Source organism: Macaca nemestrina, chromosome 3, assembly GCF_043159975.1.
Source record: "Macaca nemestrina isolate mMacNem1 chromosome 3, mMacNem.hap1, whole genome shotgun sequence".
Lineage (NCBI taxonomy): Eukaryota > Metazoa > Chordata > Mammalia > Primates > Cercopithecidae > Macaca > Macaca nemestrina.
In genome coordinates, this window is record NC_092127.1 from 7,274,072 (window position 1) to 7,298,745 (window position 24,674).

The 24,674-nt window shown below is 37.9% G+C and overlaps 1 protein-coding gene across 22 annotated transcripts in view; it reads right to left on the reverse strand.

Annotated features, from left to right (window-relative positions):
* Positions 1-24,674, reverse strand: part of LOC105466614 (teneurin transmembrane protein 3) — a 2,765,046-nt gene that overhangs the window by 335,656 nt on the left and 2,404,716 nt on the right. The window contains exon 1 of one of the 22 annotated variants that reach the window (XM_071092802.1): positions 24,374-24,396. The exons of 19 other annotated variants lie outside the window; for them this stretch is intronic. Coding sequence is in view for 1 of the 3 variants with exons in the window: in XM_071092801.1 (XP_070948902.1) it covers positions 23,719-23,737 (19 nt within the window). In the remaining 2 variants the exon portion in view is untranslated. Of the gene's footprint in view, positions 1-23,718; positions 23,961-24,090; positions 24,237-24,373; positions 24,397-24,674 lie in introns of those variants that run through there. 2 more of the 22 variants (XM_024788106.2, XM_071092801.1) reach the window with 2 other exon arrangements.

Below are 24,674 nucleotides of genomic sequence, written 5' to 3' on the forward strand. Positions count from 1 at the left end.
GAGCATATAGTATTTACTTAAGTTATTAATGGACACTGAATAATCATGATATACTAGAGGCCAGCAGTTCCAGACCAGCCTGAACAACATAGCAAGACTCTGTCTCCACAACAACAACAAAATGATACAATTAACTGGGCATGATGGCATGCACCTTTATTCCTAGCTACTTGGGAGGCTGAGGTGAGAGCACAGTTTGATCCCAGGAGGTCAAAGCTGTAATGAGCTATGATCATGCCACTGCACTCCAGCCTAGCAACAGAACAAGACTCTTTCTCTTTAAAAAAAAAAAATTGTGATATAACAATGTATTTAAAATATCAATATCTGTCATACACTGGAAATTAATCTTTTGCAATTATTTTTACTTGTGATGAAGAGTATTTGACTTCAACTTTAAAATGTGTGGGAGGGTATTAAGTTTATCAAATTATTTTAGTGAGTATGTAAGCAAAAAGTTTGAAGATTGCTATGTAAGAGGCAAAGAAAACCCCAATCAATCTTTAAAAAGCTTACCTATCCAAGCCACGTTTTCTTTTATCAATGAATTAAACCGAGAAAGTTTTAAATAGTAAAAATCAAAATGCCTAGAAAATAAAATATTAGGTCACAAAATGTACACAGAATAATTTTAAAAAGAACACCTACACATGGAATGGGGACAAAGTTGCATTTAGCAGCATATTCATAGCCATAGTTGTGTCTAAGAAAAAGCAGCAAAGGGGATTAATAAAGAAGAGAGTAGAGATTACAAATTAGTAAATTGAGAAGGTCTGGAAAATACGTAAGACAGAGGCCTCCTGCTAAGAAAGAAAGAAATATAAAGAACATAAATTTGCAAACTTTAAGATGAGAAAATAGAAGTTACAGTTACATTTAGGCAGAATAATAAAAAGTTCAAGGTCTAAAAAGAATGGAGAACTAATTTATAGCCTCTGATCTATAATTTACTCACAAGACAAAAATCCCTTGAAATTCAAGAGTCCACTCAATAAATTTCCCCCTGGGTATCTTTAGTAATCAAAATGAACTACTCTTGCAACTTTTAGAGAAATTCTAATTGGAAATAGTGACAGAGGGAGAGTCCAGAGAAACATAACTCACTAAAATAAAATGACATCATCTTAATTATCTTTGCTTATAAGAATGATTTAATGAGTTTTTAAAATAAAAGTTGACTTCTGAATACAATTTTTAGGAAAACAGGTGAATAAGACATATGATGTACTGTGATATCCTAAGGAATAGTGCTTAAATAATCTATTCACCTAGGATTATTTCTTTAAGTACACTATTTCATGGTATATTTATTTTATAATAATATAAGTAATAACACACATGTTATACTTACAAGCATATGCTTAAGCGCACACACACAGAGGCATGTGCCGCATAACATTTCAATGATGAACCACATATATGATGATGATGGTTTCATAAGATTATACTACTATATTTTTACTGTATCTTTTCTGCTTAGATACACCAATACATACCATTGTGCTACAACTGCCTACGGTATTCAGTAATCTGCTGTACAGGTTTGCAGCCTAGAAGCAATAGGTTATACCATACAGCCTAAGAATGTAGTAGGCTATACCATCTTGGTTTGTGTAGGTACACTCAGTGATCGTAGCACTACAATGACATCACCTAACAATGAGATTTTCTTAGACTGTATCCATGTCTTTAGGCAAAACATGACTGTGTAAGAAAGTTCATCATATAGACACAATTCATAGTGGCATACTTACACTCCTAACACTGCAAGGTCATTTTTAAATGTTTTTAGATAATCTGAAAGTTCTTGCATTGTCCCTATTACAGTGAAGTGTTTATTACGCTGAGGATAATTAAACATGTTTTAGATTATCTTTATTTTCCTCCCCATGGCTGTCCAGCTTTTGGTCATTTCACTGCTCATTAAAATTTCCACAAGAAAATAGGCAGAAAAACAAATGCAAATAAAATTCGAGGCAAATATAATTGTATTCACATTGACAGATGTGGTAAATTCTGTTACTAGAAGATTTCTATACTAACAAATAATACTGATCTTCATTTAAATCACTTAAAGCATTGCACCAAATCTAATTTCCGGAACACCCAGGAATTGTTTTATTCAAATGGGAAAGGTTCAGAGCTATGCAACTAAACGTGTTGCAATTTCCCCGGGAACCATGGAGAGCTTTGGTTTGAGGCTAGTTCTCTAATGACTTACAACATTGAGAAGGCCTCAGAACAGATCCATTCCCACCTTCCCATGGTGAAGTTTTGGAGCTTTCTACGTAATGGATGCACCCTAACTGACACAAATCTCCTATGGCAAATCCTAGCCCGGTGTCTACAGGGGCTCAAAGGCACGGTGGTCCTTACAATGTGTTTTATTTTTATTTTTGGCAGAGTAACCAAGGATCTGACCCTTTTCTCTCCTCTTAGCAGCTATTAACGTATGTTTTTCCCTTTCCTTTCCTCATTTTGAAATTATTATCTACATACAACCTATTCTATGGTCTAGTGAAAGTGGTCAGGTTGAAGTCCAGATGTTTAACCAGAGGAGCTGTGCTCTTGGCATTCAGAACTAGAATTGAGAACAAGAATTTTGGGACGGTCCTTCTTATCATTCCTATGTTAAACTGTGGGTTAAAAAGAACGTATGGATTACCCTGGGAAACTAAGGTATTGTAAGAAAATACTTTCTGAATTATAAACAAACTTTTAAAATACTGATTTACATAAATTAGGGGTTGCCTTTCTCTGTTTACTATAGTAGTTTTTGATCATCAAATTTACAACAGAACACTTACATATTATTTTCACTAGTTATAAATGACTTGTTTAGGACAGTACAATCCGATAAACGACTTCAGGGGCCCAGCATGAAGCCACTTCCTACAGCATATAAAATGGTTTCATACTTTTTTAATGATGACCTTACCCAAGGGACAAGTTAGCACTGATGGTCACTTGGGATTCTTTCTAACTCTATGATTCTATTACTCATTTCTAAAACGGGCCTGTCCCCGCTGGATATTTTGTAATTAAAAAATTAAAATTTATAGGAACTCTTCCAGATGTCCTGGGATATCTGAGACAGCAGAACAAAAAATATTATTAAAATCATTCTTTACATTTATGTTATAAAACAGGATTTCACATAGATATCATACAGACTAGAAAGCTACTTGAATTTCTCTAAAGCAGATGCCATTATTTTAACAAACTATTGGTATAATGGAAAGAATACTGGGTAAGAATCCAGAAAGCTGGCTTCTAGTTCTCTTTCTTTTTCTTTTTTTTTTTTTTTTTTTGAGACGGAGTCTGGCTCTGTTGCCCAGGCTGGAGGGCAGTGGCGCGATCTCGGCTCACTGCAACCTCCGCCTCCTGGTTCAAGCTATTCTCCTGCCTCAGCCTCCGGAGTAGCTGGGACTACAGGTGCACACCTCCATGCCTGGTTGTTTTTATATTTTAGATGAGGTTTCACCGTATTGCGCAGGCTGGTCTAGTTCTCTTTCCACCAATATCAACCTATACCCATAGTCAAATTTCTTCACTTTTTTTTTTTGAGACCGAATCTTGCTCTGTTGCCCAGGCTGGAGTGCAGTGGCATAATCTCAGTTTACTGCAACCTCCACTTCCCAGGTTCAAGCAATTCTCCTGCCTCAGCCTCCTGAGTAGCTGGGACTACAGGCGAACACCACCATGCCCAACTAGTTTTTTGCATTTTTAGTTGAGACAGGGTTTCGCCATGTTGGCCAGGCTGGTCTTGAACTCCTGGCCTCAGGTGATCCGCCTACCTCAGCCTCCCTAAGTGTTGGGACTGCAAGCGCGAACCACCGCGCTTGGCCTAAATCTCTTCACTTCTTTGGGTCTTTATTTCCTCATATCTTGGTTAAGTCCTTCCCTATCTAGAGTTATAAATAACTCTTTTGAACTTTAATATATGAAATACGAATTAGGTGAACTAAAAATGTAGCAATTAATGCGTTAATTTTATTACAATAAAATTATGAAATTGGGGCATATGATAGCAGAGGTTAACACTAAAAACAGACATGAAATCTCAGCTTGTTTCCTTTAGTTATTCAAATTCATTCAGGCAGACATTCAGATGTTTACCAAGAATACTTAAGAATAAAAATAAACTAATCACAAATGTTTCCACTGGAGATGCACAAACAAACATAACTTTTAAAAATCAGTTGATGACCCTTCTGGCTAAGTAAAAAAGATCCTAAAATCATCTCATCATCATTGACTTACTGATCTTTGTTTTAAATCACTTATTTTAGACATCCACATTGAGATTAGTTTTTTCTGTAACTCAGAGTAACTGGCCAATAGTTCAAAATATAAATTAATGATTATTAGTGCTGGAAACAAAGAAGATACGGTATCAATAGCCTAATCAACATGCACATACACACACACACACACGAGCACACAGGATTTTTTAATTTTCAATTTACTTAAAGACTCCTGAAAAATAATGAAAGAACTTACGCGTACAGAGCCTAACATGGCATTAAAGGAAAATGTCCTAAAAGTAGTATGATGCCAAGCTGCTATTCTGCTAAACAAATCAACAAAACTAAAAAAGCACATCATAACAAAGGAATGTTTTATTTTCATCATCAGGAAAATTTCCATGTAGTAGTAGACAAAGAATACAATTCTGGTCAATACGAACAGACACCTGAAATGCAGATGCTATGTGTCAGTTTAAATAAAAGAATAATGGAAGAATTTCAGAACTAAAAAAACCCCAAACCATTGCATTTGAAGGTCTTTGAGGTATCTGTTCGAGTTTTGTTATCCAGCCAAGTCATGTAGTTGGCAGCTGAGCACAGATCAGGACTCATGTCTGCTGGCATCCAACACAGCATATATACCTTACCTTGTGCTTACACCACACAGCCCCACCCACAGCACAAATCTGATCACTGTCAAATATACGGAGCATCCTAATTTTGTATGAAAACAAGTTAACAAAGTAACTTCTATTTTTGAAAGAAGTGTGAGAAACTAAGTATGTAATGCCTTGTTAGTAGTTTGTATTTTTTTGTAGAGACAGAGTCTCCCTACATTACCCAGGTTGGTCTCAAACTCCTGGGCTCAAGCGATCCTCCTGCCTCAGACTCCCTAAGTGCTGGGATTACAGGCATGAGCCACCATGCTCGGCTTAAAACATTTTTAAACTGGCAAAAGGATTTCATAAATGTAATGCCTATTCATATTACTATGAATTTAAGTTCATAGGTAAGATCATCACCCCTTCTTTCTCCTCTTCCTGTGCAACCTGAGGAAAGGAGGATGTTCTCTTATGCCTGAATGAGGAATCTCATAGATGACACCCATCTATAAACATTACAAAATATTTGATTGGTGAAGTCCCTGATTTAGAACCACTTCCCATTCTCCACCTCTATCCTGCTCCCCTAAAAAGGCGTAAACCACTCTAACACTCTAATTACTAGATTGGATCTTTACAGGGTGCGTGTTCATAAAGATGGGTTTAAACTATATTACATGTCATTATAGTTCACATATAGACTCTCCTACTGGCATGAGTGACCCAAGGCGGAATTCTAGGCCAGACACAGTGTGTGCCTGAGGCTCTTCTCTTCTCTGCGGCCTTCTTAGTCCACTTCTCTGAAAGGGCTTTCCTATATCTAATTAACCAACAGCTGCTCTCAGAAAAGGATCTCATGCATCACTCCTTGGGAACAAAACACTTTAGACCCCAGTATATCATTTATTGTCTTGAAAGATGATGATAAACCTCCTGAAATTCCTGGCCTAGATATCTGTTCATTCTTACAGATAAATATGTCATGTGTTTATTAAAAGATACTTTATGGATATTTATGGATATCAGTTTTGGTATTAATGGTATCAGTTTTGCCACTTAAAACTGAAAGCCAAAGATAATTTTCAAAATAAATTACAAATAAGCTTTGTTGATAATCATAAAGTTCACTTATATCATTTCTGTTTTACATTAAAAACAGTTTGTAAGTTTAAACCTTAAAGGGAAATTGAGGCAACAGACCATACTCACATAAAGTTTATTATAACTAATGACTAGGATACTCTAAGATGCTTAATTTACCACTAGAAGGTTTATAACAATATTTTGAGTGCCACAACTAGAGTATGGCAGTCTCCATAATTTTTGTTTCTAGTTTTAAAAATTCTGAAATAAAAAAAGGATAAAAGCTAAATTTTAATTTCCCCTATGATTGAACAGCAAACATTCAAAATTCTATGGCTGTCTTACTAGCACTTCCCATAATGTGAGACTCTTGGGAGAAAAGACACAAGTCAGTTTTGGCAGACAAAATATCTTTAAAGAATAGGAGTGTGAAGGCAAGAATGCTCAATTCCAACTTTCTAAACCTACTAAGGAATGGGAAAGGAAAAAAAAAAAACTGAAGACAGCAAAGAGAAACATTTTTTACCTTCTTGTATCCTTTTCCTCTGTAGTAAGCTGGAAAGTGTGCCCCCAACATTCATGGCCATCAAGAAGCTCAGAATGTGACCTTATTTGGAAATAACGGTCCTTGGCGTATACTTGGTTAAGATGAGGTCATTCTGGATCATTCTGGATTAGAGCAGCTCTAAATCCAAAGACAGGATTCTTATAAGATAAATGGACACACAGAGGCTGGAAACTGGCTCACACCTGTAATCCCAGCACTTTTGGAGGCCAAGGCAGGAGGATCGCTTGAGCCCAGGAGTTTGAGACCAGTCTCAGCTATATGGGGAGACCCCGCCTCCACAAAAAATATTTTAAAAATTAGCCAGGCGTGGTGGCACGCACCTGTAGTCCCAGCTACCTGGAAGGCTGAGGTGGGAGGATCATCTGAGCCTCAGAGACACAGAAGAAAGAAGTCCACAGGAAAACGGAGGTAAAATGATGCAGGTACAAGCCAAAGAATGTCTGGGCAACCAGAAGTTGGAAGAAGCAGGGGAGGCTTCTTTCCTAGAGTTGTCAAAGGCAGCACTGCTGTGTCGACACCTTGATTTTGGATGTCTAGCCTCTAAAACTGTGAGAGACTACAATTCTGTTGTTTTAACCCACTCAGACTGAGCAATTCATTATAGCAGCCCTAGGGAACGATTATACCCTTAAATGCATAAAAACCAAGTGAATGAAGAATTACATCTTTCATGCACCCATACAGTACTTTTGTTTTGTCTTCATGTATTCTTCGGTGATTTACACTGAAGTTTAAACTAATCCATCAGCCTAACAGCCTAATAAACCATAACGTACTTTGGTTTCAGCCTTCAATAATAGTTCAGGTTTATCTATGTTTAGTCAAGCTTACTAGAGAAATGAGACTTGGGTGCACTTTGGCCTCTTATAATAAAAAAATAGAAGAAAACATTCTCAATAAAAATTTTTAAACTAAAAAAACTTTAAAGACATTTTATTTTATATACAACTGGTCAATATTTATTAAATTATATAAGTTACATTATTATAAAAACTGTTGCTTTATTTACTTTCTTACTACACTGTATATAGTTAGTAGTAAATTTCCAGTATCTTATATTACTAATAAAGCACTGATGTCAGAAACATAGTAGGTACTCAGCAAATACTTATTAAATTGAAGACTCTAGCAGTATACTCTTGTTATAAATGGCTGGGGGGAGTGATTTTTAATTCCCTAAGACTTTGGCAAAAACATTTATTTATCTGCCCCATATCTTAGATCGGGCTGCTATTTAAAAAATACCATAAACGGGGTGGGTTACAAACAACAGAAATGTTTATCTCATAGTTCTACAGGCTGGAAATCCACGTTCAAGGAGCCAGGAGATTCAGAGTCTACTAAGGCACGTTTCCTCATTCAGACACAGCTGTGTGCTCCCTGAGTCTCCACACGGCAGCCGGGGCAAAGGAGCCTCCTTTTTCATAAAGGACCAGTCCCCTTCCTGAAGTCCTAATGACCTAATCACCTCCCAAGTTTCCAAGATCCTCATACCCTCCCAATGAGGATGAGGTTTCAACATACAAATTTTAGGAGGACACAAGCATTCTGACCATTTTAATGTTTTAGTAATTTGTATAAAACCAGTGCATTTCTTTCACTGTGCTCAAACTCTTTCCTTAAGAAAGACATTCCTAGAAACTAACTCCAATAGGTTGAGAAAATATTTTATGCAACTCTCCTAAGAGTTATTAATCAATACACCCTTCCCTTGCCCCACTCTGCAAAAAGTGCCTCAATGACATTATCACAGAAGTTGTTTCTAGAATATGCCAAAGGACCTTAAAGACTAAAACCTGGTTAATTCAGGGAGTAAACATCAAAAGAATGAACACAGGAAGGGAATACTGATCATGAGGGGGTAAGGGACATATTTAAAAAGCTTCTAATTGAATAAGAAAAAAAGGTATATTAGTCTTATTATGTACAAAACAACACTTTATAAGGTAATAGGTTATAAGTAAAAACCAGTACAATACAGAACTATGGTTCTCTCACAGGACCTATCTCACAGAAAACATAAACATATTTCTCTGATATCATCTCTTTCTATAGCATGAAAAGCCTAAACATTTTTATTTTGTAATTTCATAATCTTTAAAATACTAAATCGATACCTCCTAGAACTACATATTACTGTCATATTTAATATAAACCTAGTTCATACTATAGCATTTTTAATACATTTTGAGATTAAAAGTATTGTACAGGCTGGGCGTGGTGGCTCATGCCTGTAATCCCAGCACTTTGGGAGACCAAGGCTGGCGGATCACCTGAGGTCAGGAGTTTGAGACCAGCCTGGCCAACATGGCGAAACCCTGTCTCTACTAAAAATAGAAAAATTAGCTGGGCGTGGTGTCAGGCGCCTGTAATCCCAGCTACTCAGGAGGCTGAGACAGGAGAATCACTTGAACCCAGGAGGCAGAGGTTGCAGTGAGCCGAGATCGCACCACTGCACTCTAGCCTGGGCGACAGAGTGAGATTCTGTCTCCAAAAAAAAGTATTGTATAATTTTTTTAATGTTAAATCTGATAAGTTATAATAATATCAAGACTTCTTTGACTCATAGTTGAATAGTTCATATTGTAGAGAAAGTCACTATATCATTAATACAGCATTTTTAGCTTTTCTCCTTTCAACTGTGAGGGAAACATCTCTAAATTTAAAGAAGGTTAATGATTCATTAACAATTATATATGTTTATAAAAGTGTGGCGATTTCTTGGTCTATTGAAGAACATTTATTCCTTAGTATTGTATTAATCTTAATAAGAGCCTCTGTTACATGTAATGAATAATTTTTTTTTTCAGGGAAAGAAATTATAACAAAATACACACAAAAGTGATACTATGGCCGGGGGTGGTGGCTCACGTCTGTAATCCCAGCACTTTGGGAGGCCAAGGCGGGTGGATCACAAGGTCAGGAATTTGAGACCAGCCTGGCCAACATGGTGAAACTCCATCTCTACTAAAAATACCAAAAAAAAAAAAAAAAAAAAAAAAAAGCATCCAGGCGCAGTGGCAGGCACCTGTAATCCCAGCTACTTGGGAGGCTGAGGCAGGTGAATCGCTTGAACCTGGGAGGCAGAGTTTGCAGTCAGTTGAAATCGCGCCACTGCACTCTAGCCTGGGCAACAGAGTGAGACTCCATCTCAAAAAAAAAAAAAAGAAAAAGTGATACTACATGGTCTAAAGTATTCCACCAGTTGCACTTTTCTACTAAAATAAAGCAACACACTGACTGATGCTCTTACTAGGTAAAATCCACACACTAAATGATAGTGGCCATCTCACAGTTTTTGTAATGGTTTCACACAATAGTTCTCTTTACATAGTATCTTATTTCAAGGTGATCTCACAAAATCAAACAGAGTAACACTGAATTTTTCTTTTCTTTCAAATTGCAAAATGATAAATAATTTCGGCTCACAAGACTATTACTTTGAGAGCTTAAGAAAACATTAAAACTTTCATTTTTCTATTTGTTTCAACTACAGTTGACCCTTGAACAACACAGGCTTGAAGCAGCTGGGACCACATACACGAGGATTGTTTCAACCAAACGCAGATCAAAATTATGGGATGCAGAACCTGCAAACAGGGAGGGCTGACAAGATATGGGTTGTGCAGCATGACTGCAGGCCTTTAGCATGCACGCATTTTGGTGTATGAGTAGGGGAGTCCTGGAAGCAATGCCCTGCCTATACAGAGTGGTCAGTATTACAAAAATATCAAGTACATTTTTCTTTTTTTTGAGACAGAGTCTCATCCTTTTGCCCAGGCTGGAGTGCGGTGATGCGGTCTCCACCTCTCGGGTTCCAGTGATTCTCCTGCCTCAGGCTCCCGAGTGGCTGGGATCACAGGTACCCATCACCATGCCCTGCTAATTTTTGTATTTTTAGTCCAGTCAGGGTTTCACCATGTTGGCCAGCCTGGTCTCCAACTCCTGACCTCAGGTGATCCACCCGCCTCGGCCTCCTAAAGGATTACAGGCATGAGCCACCACACCCGGCCATATCAAGTAAATTTTAAGTGGTCCTTTACCAATCCGATAAAAACAGTTTTAAGTATATATTTGTAACGCCGTAAGACCTTGAACTAAAAGACAGACTTGGAGGCTGGGCAATCAGTCAACCAGCTTCTGCATTCAAAGGCGTCCCAAGCGCGGCTGTTCAGAGAGGAGGGCTGCTGAAAAATAAAACAAATAGAGGACAGTCTCTGACCTTGGATTTACCATCTGAAAAAAGTCACAATAAACAATTCAACCCATTAAGTCTGTAGATAAAAGCAACTTATTAAGAGCCTAGGCCGGGAGCAGTGGCTCATGCCTGTAATCCCAGCACTTTGGGAGGTTGAGGTGGGAGGACTGCTTGAGTCCACGAGTTCGAGACCAGCCTGGGCAATACAGTGAGCCTCAGACTCCACTGAAAATTAAAAAATTAGCCAGGTGTGGTAGTGTGTGCGCCAGACTGGAGGCTGAGGCAGGAGGATCACTACAGCCTAGGAGTTAAAGGTTACAGTAAGCTATGACTGCACCACTGTACTCCAGCCTAGATGACAGAGACACTGTCTCAATTTGAAAGGAAAAAAAAAAAAAAAAAAGCTCAGAGGAGGCTGCCGTGAGTATGTAAGATATAAGATATGAGGCAGTTTGCAATCACTTGCAAGAAGAATTCAGAAGAATTTAGGATAAGCGTTGACACAGAAAAAGCCGCGCTAATGGTAATGACCTATATGACAGCCAACATGTCGAGAAAACAGCAAACTGGGAGCACAATTTTTAGTCTTGGATCTGTCCCTATCTTAGCTGTGTGAATTCAGAACAGTCACTTGGTCTTCCTGGGTCTCATTCATTCAATTCAGCAAGTACCCACTGAGCATCAACCAGTGCCAGGCACTGTTCTAGGCTCTGAAGATACCAGAGTGAACAGAAGTCCCCTGCCTGTGTGAAGTTTACTTTGATAAACTGTTAATAAATTTAAGAAGTCATGAATTGAAAGTAATAGTAGGAAAAGTCCAAACAGGTTTCTCAACTTCTATTAACACCACCGTGCTTTTTTAATTCATCTAACAGCACCTACCAGAGAGATCGCCCCCGAAACACACTGTACTGTGTGACTGTTTTCTATGCTCAATTCCCAGGGATCCCAAAGGCACATTTAATCCTTTTTATCAGAAATTCATGGTCCTCCATGTTCTGGTTCCAACCCACTTTTCTAGCCTTATCTTCCAAAATTCTCTTTCGTGAACTTCATGCTCGAAGTAGGTCATTTGACATTTTCTCAAATATACTTTTCATATCCCACCTTTTCAAACTTGTTCATGTGCCTCTCTACCTGAAAAGCCTTCTCCTGTCACTTGTCCATAAGCCTACCTGTACTTTAATCAGACTCAAGTATATTCTTGATATGACACTGACTTTCTGAGCAGGGAAGAAAGAAGATCAGATGATGCCCAAGCAAGATAATTTGCCTTTTTGGATTAAAGAGAAAAGTTTAAGGCAGGAAAGTGAATGAAGACATTATAAATTATGACTGAGATTGCACTATAATAAACAGATCCAAAAACATCTGGTTTTTAGAGTCAGTAGTTCTTGATTATGAATTGACTACGTAAGTGGAAAGAAATTAGTCTAAATGGACTCAAAATTATATGACCATGAATAGGATGATAAAGCGCTTACTAGGTAGCAAATAGTAGGTTTTCAACAAATGCTGAGCAAATTCCCTTTTTAAATTTATGAATTAATTTTCCTTAAGAAATGAGTAAATTCCTAAAAATAGACTGCAGTTAAATATTACATATTCATTCTTATTTTAAGTAAAAACATTTTTACACTAATCATGACTAAGTACAACTAAAATTCAGTGATTACTAAGTATCATTTTAAAAAGAAATAAAATACAATACTAGTTAACATCACAGAAATATATAAATGGGTTTGTGCTCTTAAATTTATGAGAAGGAGGGATTGCATGTTAAACAGCATATGAAATAATGTCATAGACTGCTATTTACTTTAGATATCTTGCTTTATTTAAAAAAATAAAATTTCGAGACAGCTAAACACCACTATCACCCCTCTCTTCTCTCTGCTTCATTTTCTTTCTTTGAATCCTTTCATAGGCAACCACTAGTGTATAGCTGGTATATATTTTCTCACTCACAGAACTCCAGTACATTCACTGTGTACTTCAGCTTGCCACCCCAAATATTTCCCCCATGATAGAAGCAGGTGTATTTTTGTGATGGACATATATTCTGGTACCATGTGAATCAGGCTCTGAGACATTGTCATCTCATCAAATTATGGCTGACTAAATCACAAAAGATCAATTATCTTAAACAGATAAGTCTAATAAACATAGAATTCTATTCTATGTGAGCTTAAGACATACATAAATAATTCAATATATTGTTTCAAATGTACCTCTCTTTATTCAATTTTTACATACTCTGTATTGGGTCATGATGATGATCTATTGTTTTCTCAGAATTTAGAACTAGTTGTCTCGTTTCAGAGTGTTTTCATTTTCACACTGCAGAGATTAAGAAAATCTTCAAGCAGTCTCCTTCCAACAAGGTACCTCATTAGAGTTTAAAGTACACTGTAGGCATTTAGAAGTAAACATCCTGTTATTGCTAATTGAGATATTCCTGGAAATGGGGGCTGGAGATGAATTTTACAAAAAATACACAAGGACGTTATTTTTAACTGAAAAGATACTATTAACTTTCTTTTTTAATAAATATATTTTTAAAATCTTGAATATTTAATTATATTCATTCTGCCTCAACTGAGGTGAGACAAATACTTTTAAGTTTACAATTCTGATGCCCAGCTCCTGAAAAACTAAAATATTAATCAGTATTAATGACTAATATTAATACATAAACAAGTATTTGAATAAATAGGGTGTTTATGCTGATATCTGAGCATGAAAGCAAATAATGTTTTTTTTTTGATTTTTGAAAGACTTTGTACTTTGAATCTCCTATTCCTAACTGGAAGCACAGAAGTGAAGACTGAGCTTTGCTTTTGTATGAAATGTAATATGCATGAAATTTAAATATACTTTGAAGAAATCAAACATATTATCATACATTCACAGACCTTAGTAGTTTAAAAAAGGCCACGAATCTTGTTTAAAACAAACAATTGCACATTAAAAATAACTAATGTATAAAGTCTTAGATTCTGAATTCCAAAATTTAATTGTTCTACCCATTAAAGACACCATTCCGGTTCAGCCCTTAATCACGACACGTGAAAGGCGCTATAATGTATTGTCACTCAACTCTTAAAAACTCCAGAATTCACCAAGATGAAAACTATTGCTTTCAAAGTGGTCAACATAGGGGTTGCTGCCTTTTTCAGATGACGAAGTCATTTCTCAATACAATACTGAGAACTTTCTCTTCGGAAAAGGCCTCACAGGCTTTTAGCATTATTTTTTCTGAATATAACTAACTGTGGTAATTACTCTCTCGGGAATAGATCTAATTTTTTTGAAATAGCCAAATGCTGGTTAGTCAAGCCTGTGAAGGAAGGCAAGCAATCAAACTAGTTAAATTGGTATTTCATCCAATGAGGAATGCCTATAATAACAAGAACTATTTTTATCTGTGACTTGAAAATAAACTCAATTTCAAAAAAGTAGTTTCAAAACAGTTTGGTTAATGGTACTATCACGGAACATTGGCAAAGTGAGAATCTATTCATAATAAGGACAACCCCCTTCATTTTTAGAATCTCTATTATGACCAAATACCAAAAGTAGCAGGCATATGCAGTCCATAGCACAACCATTTCCCTGGAAGCTGGTGAGTAAGCATACTCCTTTTTTCCTAGGATTTCTCTGCAGAGGATGCTGTCACTTCTTATTCCTTAGGCAAGCTGCATTCACAAAAATACCACAAAAAGTTCAAATATATACACAAAGAAAGCAGGACACGTATGTAAAAATAAGCTAACCCAGTAGCAAATGTAAACATTTAGTATCTATTTTATTTGTTCACATTATGTATTATTTCTAGTTTTTTTTCTTTTTTTTTTTTTTTAAGAATTGTGAATCAGAGAATTGAAGAAACTCTACAGAACTTCTCCAAGAAGCTACAGTGTTCAAAATCATTGATCTGGTTCACTTCCCTCCTTTTACAGGTAGTAATCCAGAAAAGTCCAGCGACTTTTCCAAGGCCACACCACCAGAAAAGTTTGCTAATTTACTTGACTTCCTAAGCAGAAGGTTTTAGCTGACCAAAACTATACAAAGACCACCAATAAATTAGCCTTAGGCACCAAGGAGTAAACACAAACATAATTTATCATTTTGCCAGGTTCAATAAAAACCATTCTGATGTGTTAATAGCCTTTAATAGTAAAAACATTAGCCATCAATTAAATAAACAAGCCATTAAATGGGGAATAGAAATGTCAATAAAGGCATAATCTACTAATTTTCAAATCAATGATGCTAATCATTGCTAGATATTAATCAGGGAGTGGACATTAGCTATACCATAGATGATCACACCTCATTTAAAAATCTGAATTAAAAATAAAAACAGGAGAACAATACAAAACACATATTGCCTCAATAAGCACTTGTTGATAAATTAAATGATTTGCCTTGAGCAAATATGAAAATGTTTGTAACATCCAATCCAATGGTTACAATGTTTATGAAAAGTTATAGACTGGTATCATATTTCTATTCTACAACAGGAAATAGAACTTACACGTAAAGCAAAATTTAGGACTAAAATCAAAACAAAACCTAATTTGACAACTGCACTGGATACAGAATTCACTAATGAAGAAAGACAAAGGCTGGGCGTGGTGGTTCACGCCTGTAATCCAACACTTAGGAGGCCCAGGCAGGAGGACTGCATGAGCCAAGGAGCTCAGAGACTAGCCTAGGCAATGTGGTGGGACCCTTTTTCTACAAAACAATATTTAAAAAATTAGCTGGGCATGGTGGCACACACCTGTGGTCCTAGCCATTGCCGAGGCTGAGGTGGGAGGATCACTTGTGTCTAGGAGTTGGAGGCTGTGGTGAGCCGTGTTCATGCCAATACACTCCAGCCCAGGTATCGAGACAAGGCCTAGTCTCAAAAAAAAAAAAAAAAAAAAAAAAAAGGAAAAAAGACATACGTGATTTCATACATGATTTAGGTATTTGCATGTCTGGGTCCAAACCTCTCACTAACAACCAATTTAACTGTTCTATGACTCAGTTTCCATATCTTTAAAATAGAGATCATGAAAGTATTTAATTTCATGAGTTGTTCTGAAGATGAGATGAAATCATATATAAAGGGTTTAACACAGATGCTATCTTTCAGTAAATAATAAATGTCAGCTATTATTAGGCCTTGGCTTCTCTTCTTACAAAATGTCCAGTCTGGATTACATAATTTTGAAGATTATTTTCAGTTCTAAAAGTCTCTAATTCTATTCATTTTCTCAGGAGAAAGTAAAATTGGTTTTTAGAGTATTGTGGGGTTTTGTTCTTTTTAAAATTAATTTATTTTTTTGGGGAGACAGAGTCTTGCTCTGTCGCCCAGGTTGGAGTGCAGCGGCACAATCTCGGCTCACGGCAACCTCCGCCTCCTGGGATCAAGCGATTCTCCTGCCTCAGCCTCCTCAGTAGCTGGGATTACACGTGCACGCCACCAAACCCAGCTAATTTTCTTGTATTTTCAGTAAAGACAGAGTTTCTCCATGTTGGCCAGGCTGGTCTTGAACTCCTGACCTGAGGTGATCCACCCACCTCAGCCTCCCAAAGTGCTGGGATTACAGGCATGAGCCACCACGCCTGGCCCAGCTTTTTTTGTTCTTAAGGTGGATGAAGATGGAGCAAGAGAGCAGAAATACGGGGTTTCTTTTCCTCTTCTTCTAGCACTCCTCACCTGTAAATCTCTCGACAGCAAAATGTTTGTCAGTCCTTCCAGCATTCCTCACCTATTAATCTTCTGGTAACACAATCACGGAAGGTATACTGATTCTTGTTCTAAATTATCATCTTAAAGATTATCTCTTCCCTACTTTAGTCAGCCAGAGAGAACTGCATTAGAGATGATGTTTGCCAGTTTTAAAAAATATCACAATCATGAGTATCTTTATCAATGTGTATACATTTCAAGTTAACCGTACATGTAAGTTAACATTTTTTTCTTACTCAAATTTACTGTTAGGCTTCAATGAACTTCTTTTCATTTTGGAAATTAACATTTTGCTTCACCTAAACACCCAACACCTGTCGGAACTTAGCTACCCCAAAATCTCACCCAACAGAAAATGCAAAGAAATGGAGGCATTAAGCCAAAAAGTCTACGGAGAAGCCAAAACTAATGAAGTTAATAAAATTAGCTCTGAGTCTTTACTCAGAAACTTTCTGTTCTTATTTTATGCATAAATTACAATAACAACAACAACAAAATAACCCGTGTTATTTGATGACAGAGCAGTAAGAAGTGAAAGCTGACAGCATGACAGGACCATTTAGACGGGGATATCCAGCCTCATCCGCTCCTATGTAAACAATTATATTTTCACACAGAACAATAAAATAACTGATGTTTGTAATGACCTTCCATCACCACAAAATTCTATTTAGTGTACTCATCCAATAAGCATTCGAGACTTATGGAATAACTATTTTCTTAGCATCATGCTTAGTGCTGGTATGTAAGGATGAATGAGACAAAGTGGTTTTCTGAAAGAACTTATCCCCCTAGTGGGGGAGAGGGAAATGTAAACAAATGACTACAGGATCCTGTGTTAAGTGCTCACAGAAATAAGAATCAGGTGCTAAGGAAGCAAGAGAGGAGGAGGAGCCAGAAGAAATGCTGTGCAAGGCTGGCGCGGTGGCTCACGCCCGTCATCCCAGCCCTTTGGGAGGCTGAGGCGGGTGGATCACCTGAGGTCAGGAGTTCGAGACCAGCCTGGCCAACATGGTGAAACCCTATCTCTACTAAAAACACAAAAAAATTAGCCAGGTGTGTTGGCGTGTGCCTGTAGTCCCAGCTATTCCAGAGGCTGAGGCAGGAGAATCTCTTGAACCTGGGAGGCGGAGGCTGCAGTGAGCAGAGATCACACCACTGCACTCCAGCCTGGGCAACAGAGTAACACTCTGTCTCAAAAAAAAAAAAAAAAAAAAAAAAGAAATACCAGGCAAGTCAGCTCTTGGAAGCTCTGTGAGATGCAAGGAAGGGGCACAGGCATCATCGACCAGCAAAAACACTGGTGTGAAGGTGGGAGTGGAAGAGCAGTGGAGGGTGAGGTAGGATCACCAAGGGTCTGATAAAACACAATTCAGAATGACAACTGTGACAACAGTGTGGAGGCTGGATTAAAGAAAAGACAGGCAGAAGGCAGGGCAACCCAAATGGAAAGCTAGTAAAATAGCGTACGGAGAGCTGAAGAGAGCCTGAATTTGGGCCCTGATGGTGGGAACAGAGTGGGGGAATGAGAGAGTTTATACTTCATTTTAGACACCTTTTGATCCAATTTGTTTTTTAAATAAATGATTCTTAAACAAATAAGTTCTTTCTGATCAAGAAAATGTGACTCTCTCCTGAACGAACTATTTTTGGTGATTTTGAGTCCCTGAGATTTTAGTGCTACATAATTCATAGCATGATGATAAGGAGATATCTCCAGTAAAGTCTGAAACAATACTTTAGGTATTTTGATAATGGGCCAGTGTTTTCTTTCATATGATAAAAAGATTTCTACTTAGCTCCCGTTAATTGTAATAAAAGAGAATTCAGTATAAAGTGAAGCATACCCTAAACTCCACTCAGTAATGTTTCCCAGCTTTGCCTAGGAAAACAGAAACCTTGTGTGCGGCACTTAATTGCTTTAACTGGAGTTTCCAAAAACATTAGATCTTGTACTGCGTTTAATAAAACTCTTCCTCTTATTGAACAATACTGGTTCAAACATTTAAGCAAGAATTCCATTTTATTGGAGTTGATATGAAACACATCACAAGGAAAATCTTGGCCATAAAGTTAAGAAATATAAACTATAAATCTTATGGCTTTAACTTCATAAGGGAAGTGATGACTCCAGAGCAGCAGCAATAGAACTACTAAAACTTGAGGCACTTTCAAGTAAACACACTTACGCACTTGTTAAAACAAACATTCTTCCCACCGCTAAAATCGACGTTGGGAAGTCTCTCCTCTTACTAGCTTAAAAACAATTTGAAAAGTAGCAGAATTGCAGCTTCTTTGCAAAAAGACTAATCATTGTCATTAAAAGACCCTTAAAAGCAAATACAGAATGGTCAGCCGACCTGATCACCTTAATTTTTAATGAAGGGGTATTTCCATATAAGACGATGTGTGAAACACACTTATGAAAGAAACTCTATCATTAAAAAGAAACTAATTTTAATTTTCACCTTCATTCTGATTATCTACAATCAGAGGAAATAATATTTGAAAATGAAAAGAATATGATAAAGCCATATGTAAAAATGTGTAAGTGATAAAACAAGCAGAGGTGGCTGTCATAAAATAGCCAAATGGCTTTTCCCACCTCCATCAAGGTGACTTTACTGATGATGGGCTCAATAAGATGATAATGCATTTAACCACTTTCCTTGCATCTGACTTCGACCTCACAAATCCAAATGGCCTTGTTTAACTACCCTGGCCTTTCAGCATTTCCCTGAACAAAGATAATTAAGGAGATGTACTGCCCCCTACTATCACAGGAATTGAAAGCCAAATAAACTTTTAAGAGCACAGCCAGGTGTCTACTCCGCTAATGTACAACTTTGAAGCAGGAGGTAAAATGAAATAATGGTTAAATAATTATAAAAGGTTAACAATGTTAAATTTGTTATATAAGGTAATTTTGTTTTATTTAAAAGAAAAGGCATAAAAAGAGATCTAGATTACATTTTACAGGTCTCTAGACAGCAGGCCCTCTCTCTCCCTGCCGGAAACAGTTTAAGGCTAAGGAAAAAAAGGTGCTGTGCACAAACCAGGATGAAATCAATTCACTGAAACTTTCACACATCATTTTAATTTTTTACAAATTTTAATATATATAACCACAAAAGACTAAAGCGTTTTTTAATGTTACTTCCATATTAGTCATTTTGTTACGCTTTGTAATATATTCTGCCTCTTTAATGTACAAAACAAGACATTTATGTCAAACACTATTTAATATTAAGTGAGGGGAATAATAACATTTAAGAGAGAAACTCTGTTTTTCTTTTAAATACTACAGTATGCCATTTCCCAAACTTAACTATTATTTAAATGTGATATGCCTACAAATATTTGTGTGTACTTTTCAATGATTATTCCTCCCTTGTAAAATGAATTTACCATCATACCAACATACCATTCATGGCATAAACTGTTTCTGGGAAACCAAAAAGGTAGTTGTTTTCAACCTGTAAAACAACTGCCAATAGTAAAATTTTTACTTTCAACAGCAAAAATTAAGAGTAGACATTTCAAAACGTAAATACATAGGATTTTAACTGAACAGCTGGGTTTGTAACTAAAATCAATGTATAAACAACAATCCTAAAACAACTGGTTTCTTAAACATGAAAATACCATCCTTTCAAACCTGCTATATATGTATATATATGTATACAAATACAAAATAATCTCTCTAGTACACACACTGTTGATCTTTATAGGGAAAACCAAATGTGGACATATCAGAAGACAATGTATTCCAGATACCCAACAAGAGAACTCAGCTCAGGTCAAAAGGCCTTATGCAAAAATGAGTGTTAGAATAACTTTTCATCTCAGACAAAACTCCAAGAAGAGTTACACAAATTTTCTGTATTGCATATTATCTATTGCTAGAGGTATCTGTCATACCAAACTGATAAATCTAAGCGTAATAAATTTCTAATGCAAAATATCTCTTTTAGAATAAAGAAATATGTTATTTGGGCTTTAAAATAGTCAATGTTTATGGATATGGAATCACTTCACGCCATTATAGCCAAAACAGCACTTATCATTCATAACTTAAAATCCATTATTTATATGCTTTAGATTTGTCAAGATCAAAGTGATGTAGCAAAAATTTCACCAATGATCCTAATCTGAACCTTTGGGAGCCCTCCTGCTCCTCTCTCCCATTCCTCTGATAGCCCTTATGCTTTCATTCCTTTCTCTCTGCCAGGAAGTTCCGCGGCTTGTATTTGTGACTGCAGTTGTATTAGCTAAGAAGCAGGCCACTGAAAGATCTAACCATTTGGCCACAACTACTTAGAAGTTCTGGTCTAACCCAAAAGGGTACAGTTTACTGCACGGTGCCCCACGTGCCCCCCTCAAAAAAAATCTAAAAAGAAAACTTCTGCTCCTAATAATTTATTTACTTTCTTCACCAAACCACTCTATCTCCATGGCACCATTTTCACAACATTCAAATATCCTTAAGGAATAATATCCGTTTTCTCAAGTGTTAGGTGCTAAAGCACTCACATCTATGATAAGAGAATAACTACAGCCGTCCTTTCATTTAAACTACATATGTCTGTATGTGTGCATGCATACATATAGATTTTCACAGAATAAGAAATCCATAATAAGGCATCAATTTATCACATTAGTGTAAAATTTAAATTTCCTTTAAATGAGGAAAAGTTACCATAAAATAACTCATTTTAAGAAAAATGTAAAACAAATATATTGTCCTGTATTTAGCATTTACATCTGGATTGCCAGAAAGGTGGCTTGTTAAAAATCTTTATTCACAATTGTTTAAAGTAAAGCCTACCAAACAAAATAAATTATAAACATAAAGAACTGATGTTCCAAAGCCCAGTCTCTTAATTGCTGATCAGAGCTGAAAACAGATCTTTTTTCTCCACTAATTGAATGAGTCTTGTTAAATCTTTTGAAATGAACTTTAGAAAATGCAAGAATACAGCGTAGAACAGGTTCTTTAATTTGGGTCATTTTCTGTTACTTGCAGTAGTGACGGGTGCTTAGCAACGCTGTTCTGGTGGCCCTTTTAAGGAAATGAATACCTGAAATACAGCATTTTAATCTATTTTATAGCATTAATTATCAAGATCACTGTATTTCGACAGTGTCTCCTTTGCCACTTGCTTACATTATGAAAGAAAGGAGTCCCGTGAAAAATTGAATGTATTATTCCAGATGACAGAAGATCCTGTGCACCTCCTTAACCAAGGCAAAATATGTAGGAACATAAAAACTAACAGTAAATAGAAGCCACAGAAAGCTTTAGTTTAAATGTTTAGAGAAGGATATTACACTGAAAATCAGTGTTCAGACATCAGTAGAAGAGTCCATGAGAAGTCGCTTTTCTTTTTCTAAATCTTCGAGAAGAATTAAATTCTATTATGCCCCATACTAGGCCACTGCTATCTAAGAAACGTGATGCAACAGCCAAAATTTAGTATGATTTTATTTGGTAGTTAAAAATCTGCTGAATACTTTAAATACTTATTTTTTTTTTTTATAAAGGAGGGTTTTTACATGAGAAATAACAACAAGAATATCATTTGAATTATGGCCAAGTTATTCACTTCATATTTATTATATTGTGCTGCAATGATAAACTACTAAGAAGGCAGGAAAACAAGGTAAAATGCAGGGCTACCAAGCAGTTTCTAAGAAATCAAACTGCCATGTCATACTCTGGAAATACGTCCATTCACATCTTATTAATGATCAATACAACAGGTTAAGAAACAAGTCATTAAAAACATTTGGAATGCGCCTTTCTATCTTTTCCTGATGTCAACTGTCATTGTTAAAAGTACAACTCTTTTAACTTTTTCCTCATAATTAAACAATTCATTTTAGATATCATGTCCTGAAGAAGGAAGGTAACGCTCTTATACAGCACTATTCTTCTCTATCTTCACAGCTAATAAGAGATAAGTGACTCCCTCTTTGTCCAGAATGTACCCTAATTTCAGTCTTTCACAGCCAATTTTTTAAAGCTTTTTAACACTTAGTCTCTGAAGATGAGAAAGGAACCAGGTGAACCACCTGCAATCATATTTTTGTAAGTTTCAGTCTACCAGTTAATGTATAATCACCACCTCTTTAAATTAAACATACTTTATAGCGGATCTCAAATTCATCATCACATTGTGTAAATCACAGTATAAAATGGGATAACACCAACATTTCTCAAGTTTTTTAACCTCTTATAGCAGATGGCCTCCGCTTGGAGTTTAGTGTGTTGAACACTGCAGTTGCATTTTAATACCTGGGAGTCCGCTGAAAAAAACAGAATGTGGGCCACGGACCAGTTACATGCTGCACTAAAATATTCGGCTGAGAGGGAGGCTTAGTTAAGTTAGCTGATTTCTAAAATGCCTTCTCTGGGTATTTTCAATCCTTTCTTAAGGACTACTTTAACAATTAGCACACAGAGGTCTTTGGATGGCTCTCTGAAACATTTAAAATCAGAGAACAAAAGGTTTATTTTAAAAATGAAAACCTTGGCTTGTACAACTCCAGACGTGAATCTGCTTTCAATTACTGAAAGTATTTCCACTTTAGTGGAAGGGGATCAAATCTTCAACTACACCATCTTAAGGCACTGAATTTGATTATATTAGGCTTTCAGAAGACAGAATGACTCTGTGACACAGGCACATATAGCTGTATATATCATTTATATGATATTCCACAGAGATAGAGACGCCAGCACAGGAGAGGGAGGAAATGTGACTTTCTCATTCCCAGAGCTGCCACAGATCTTTGTTTTGTTTTATTGAAATACACACATCAATGGCAAATGATTTTTACTTTAATAGACACAGCACAAGTTTTTCCAAACCATCTCCAACTATCTTTGCACAGGAGTAGCCTGCATCGAAGCACAACTGCAAAGTTGAATTTCTCTGAGAGACTGCTCTATTAAACCCGACAAAAATCACACTACGTATTTCGCAGGCAAAAGACTGCTCTTTAATGAGCAAGCTTATTTTGTACCTTTTCCCCCATTAAGCAATTAGTATGATGGATTTTAGTTAATGGAACCAAAGGGCTGATTAATTTAAGCTCAATGCCGATTTTTGCACATTTCAGACATAAATTGTCCAAAATCACTACTGCTAAGACTGGCTCCCAACGAATTCGCAAAAGTCACCGAATGCAGGCAAAAAGGCAGCTTTGCCTCAAGGATTAGGACAGTACACTACTCATGAAAAAAAAATCCATCTAATTAAAAATACCGGGAACAAAAGACTCCATTCTCCCCGCGGCTACCTGCACCACTCCGGGTGACGAAGAGTCATCGAGAAAGTTCAGCCTCCATCTCTTCGAAATCCTTAAATGTGGTCCCTCAGGGGTTAAAAAGCCACCTCATCTCAGATGCGAATGTTGCCTCCGCACCGATTCAAACCCGCGCCGAGCCTCCTCCCATTCCGACACCACAAGGGAGAAAAGCGGAGCCACCGGCCCCGGAGCTGAGCGCAGCCGCCGCCGCCACCGCCGCGGTCCCCGGAGCGAGCGAGCGCCCCTGCCGCGCGGGGAGCCTCACCAGGAGCCGCGCTCCGCCAGCCCGCCCCAGGCCGCCGCCGCCGCCGCCGCCGCCGCTCACCCACCTTGCCGCGGCGCGCCCTCGCTGTGGCCGTGCGGAGCCGAGCCCGGCGCTGCCAAGTTGCCTGGGTCTGGAGCGTATCGTGTTACAGCGCCAGGCTCCAGGCTCGGGCTGCGCGCGGCGGCCAGACATGATAGGCTGAGGCTCCTCTGTTTACACCCGGCCGCCGAGGGGGCGGCGCGCCGCTTAACCCCTTCGCGCCGGGCCGCTGCCGCCGCCGCCCGCCAGCCCCGCGTCCCGCGCCCCGGCCCGGCCGCCGCCTCCTCCCCTCGCCTCACCCCCCTCACCCCGCTCCACACACGCGGGCCGGGGCCTGCGAGCAGCCGTGCCCCCAGCGAAGACGGGGGAACTGCACTGAGAAGCCGCTCCCGGCACGCTCGGAAGACCCCGCGGGGCGGCATCCTCCCCTCCACACACGCACGCTCGCGAGCCGCCCCGGGCAGCGGCCGCGTTCTCTGGCGGGGCTTCGCGGGCGGCTGTGGATCCCGCCACAGAGCTGTTCTCCCGCCACAGAGCTGTTCTCCGGCAGCGCTACTTTCCCGTGCTCACAAAAGCATCTCTCTCCCAACCCATGAATGGATCCCGACC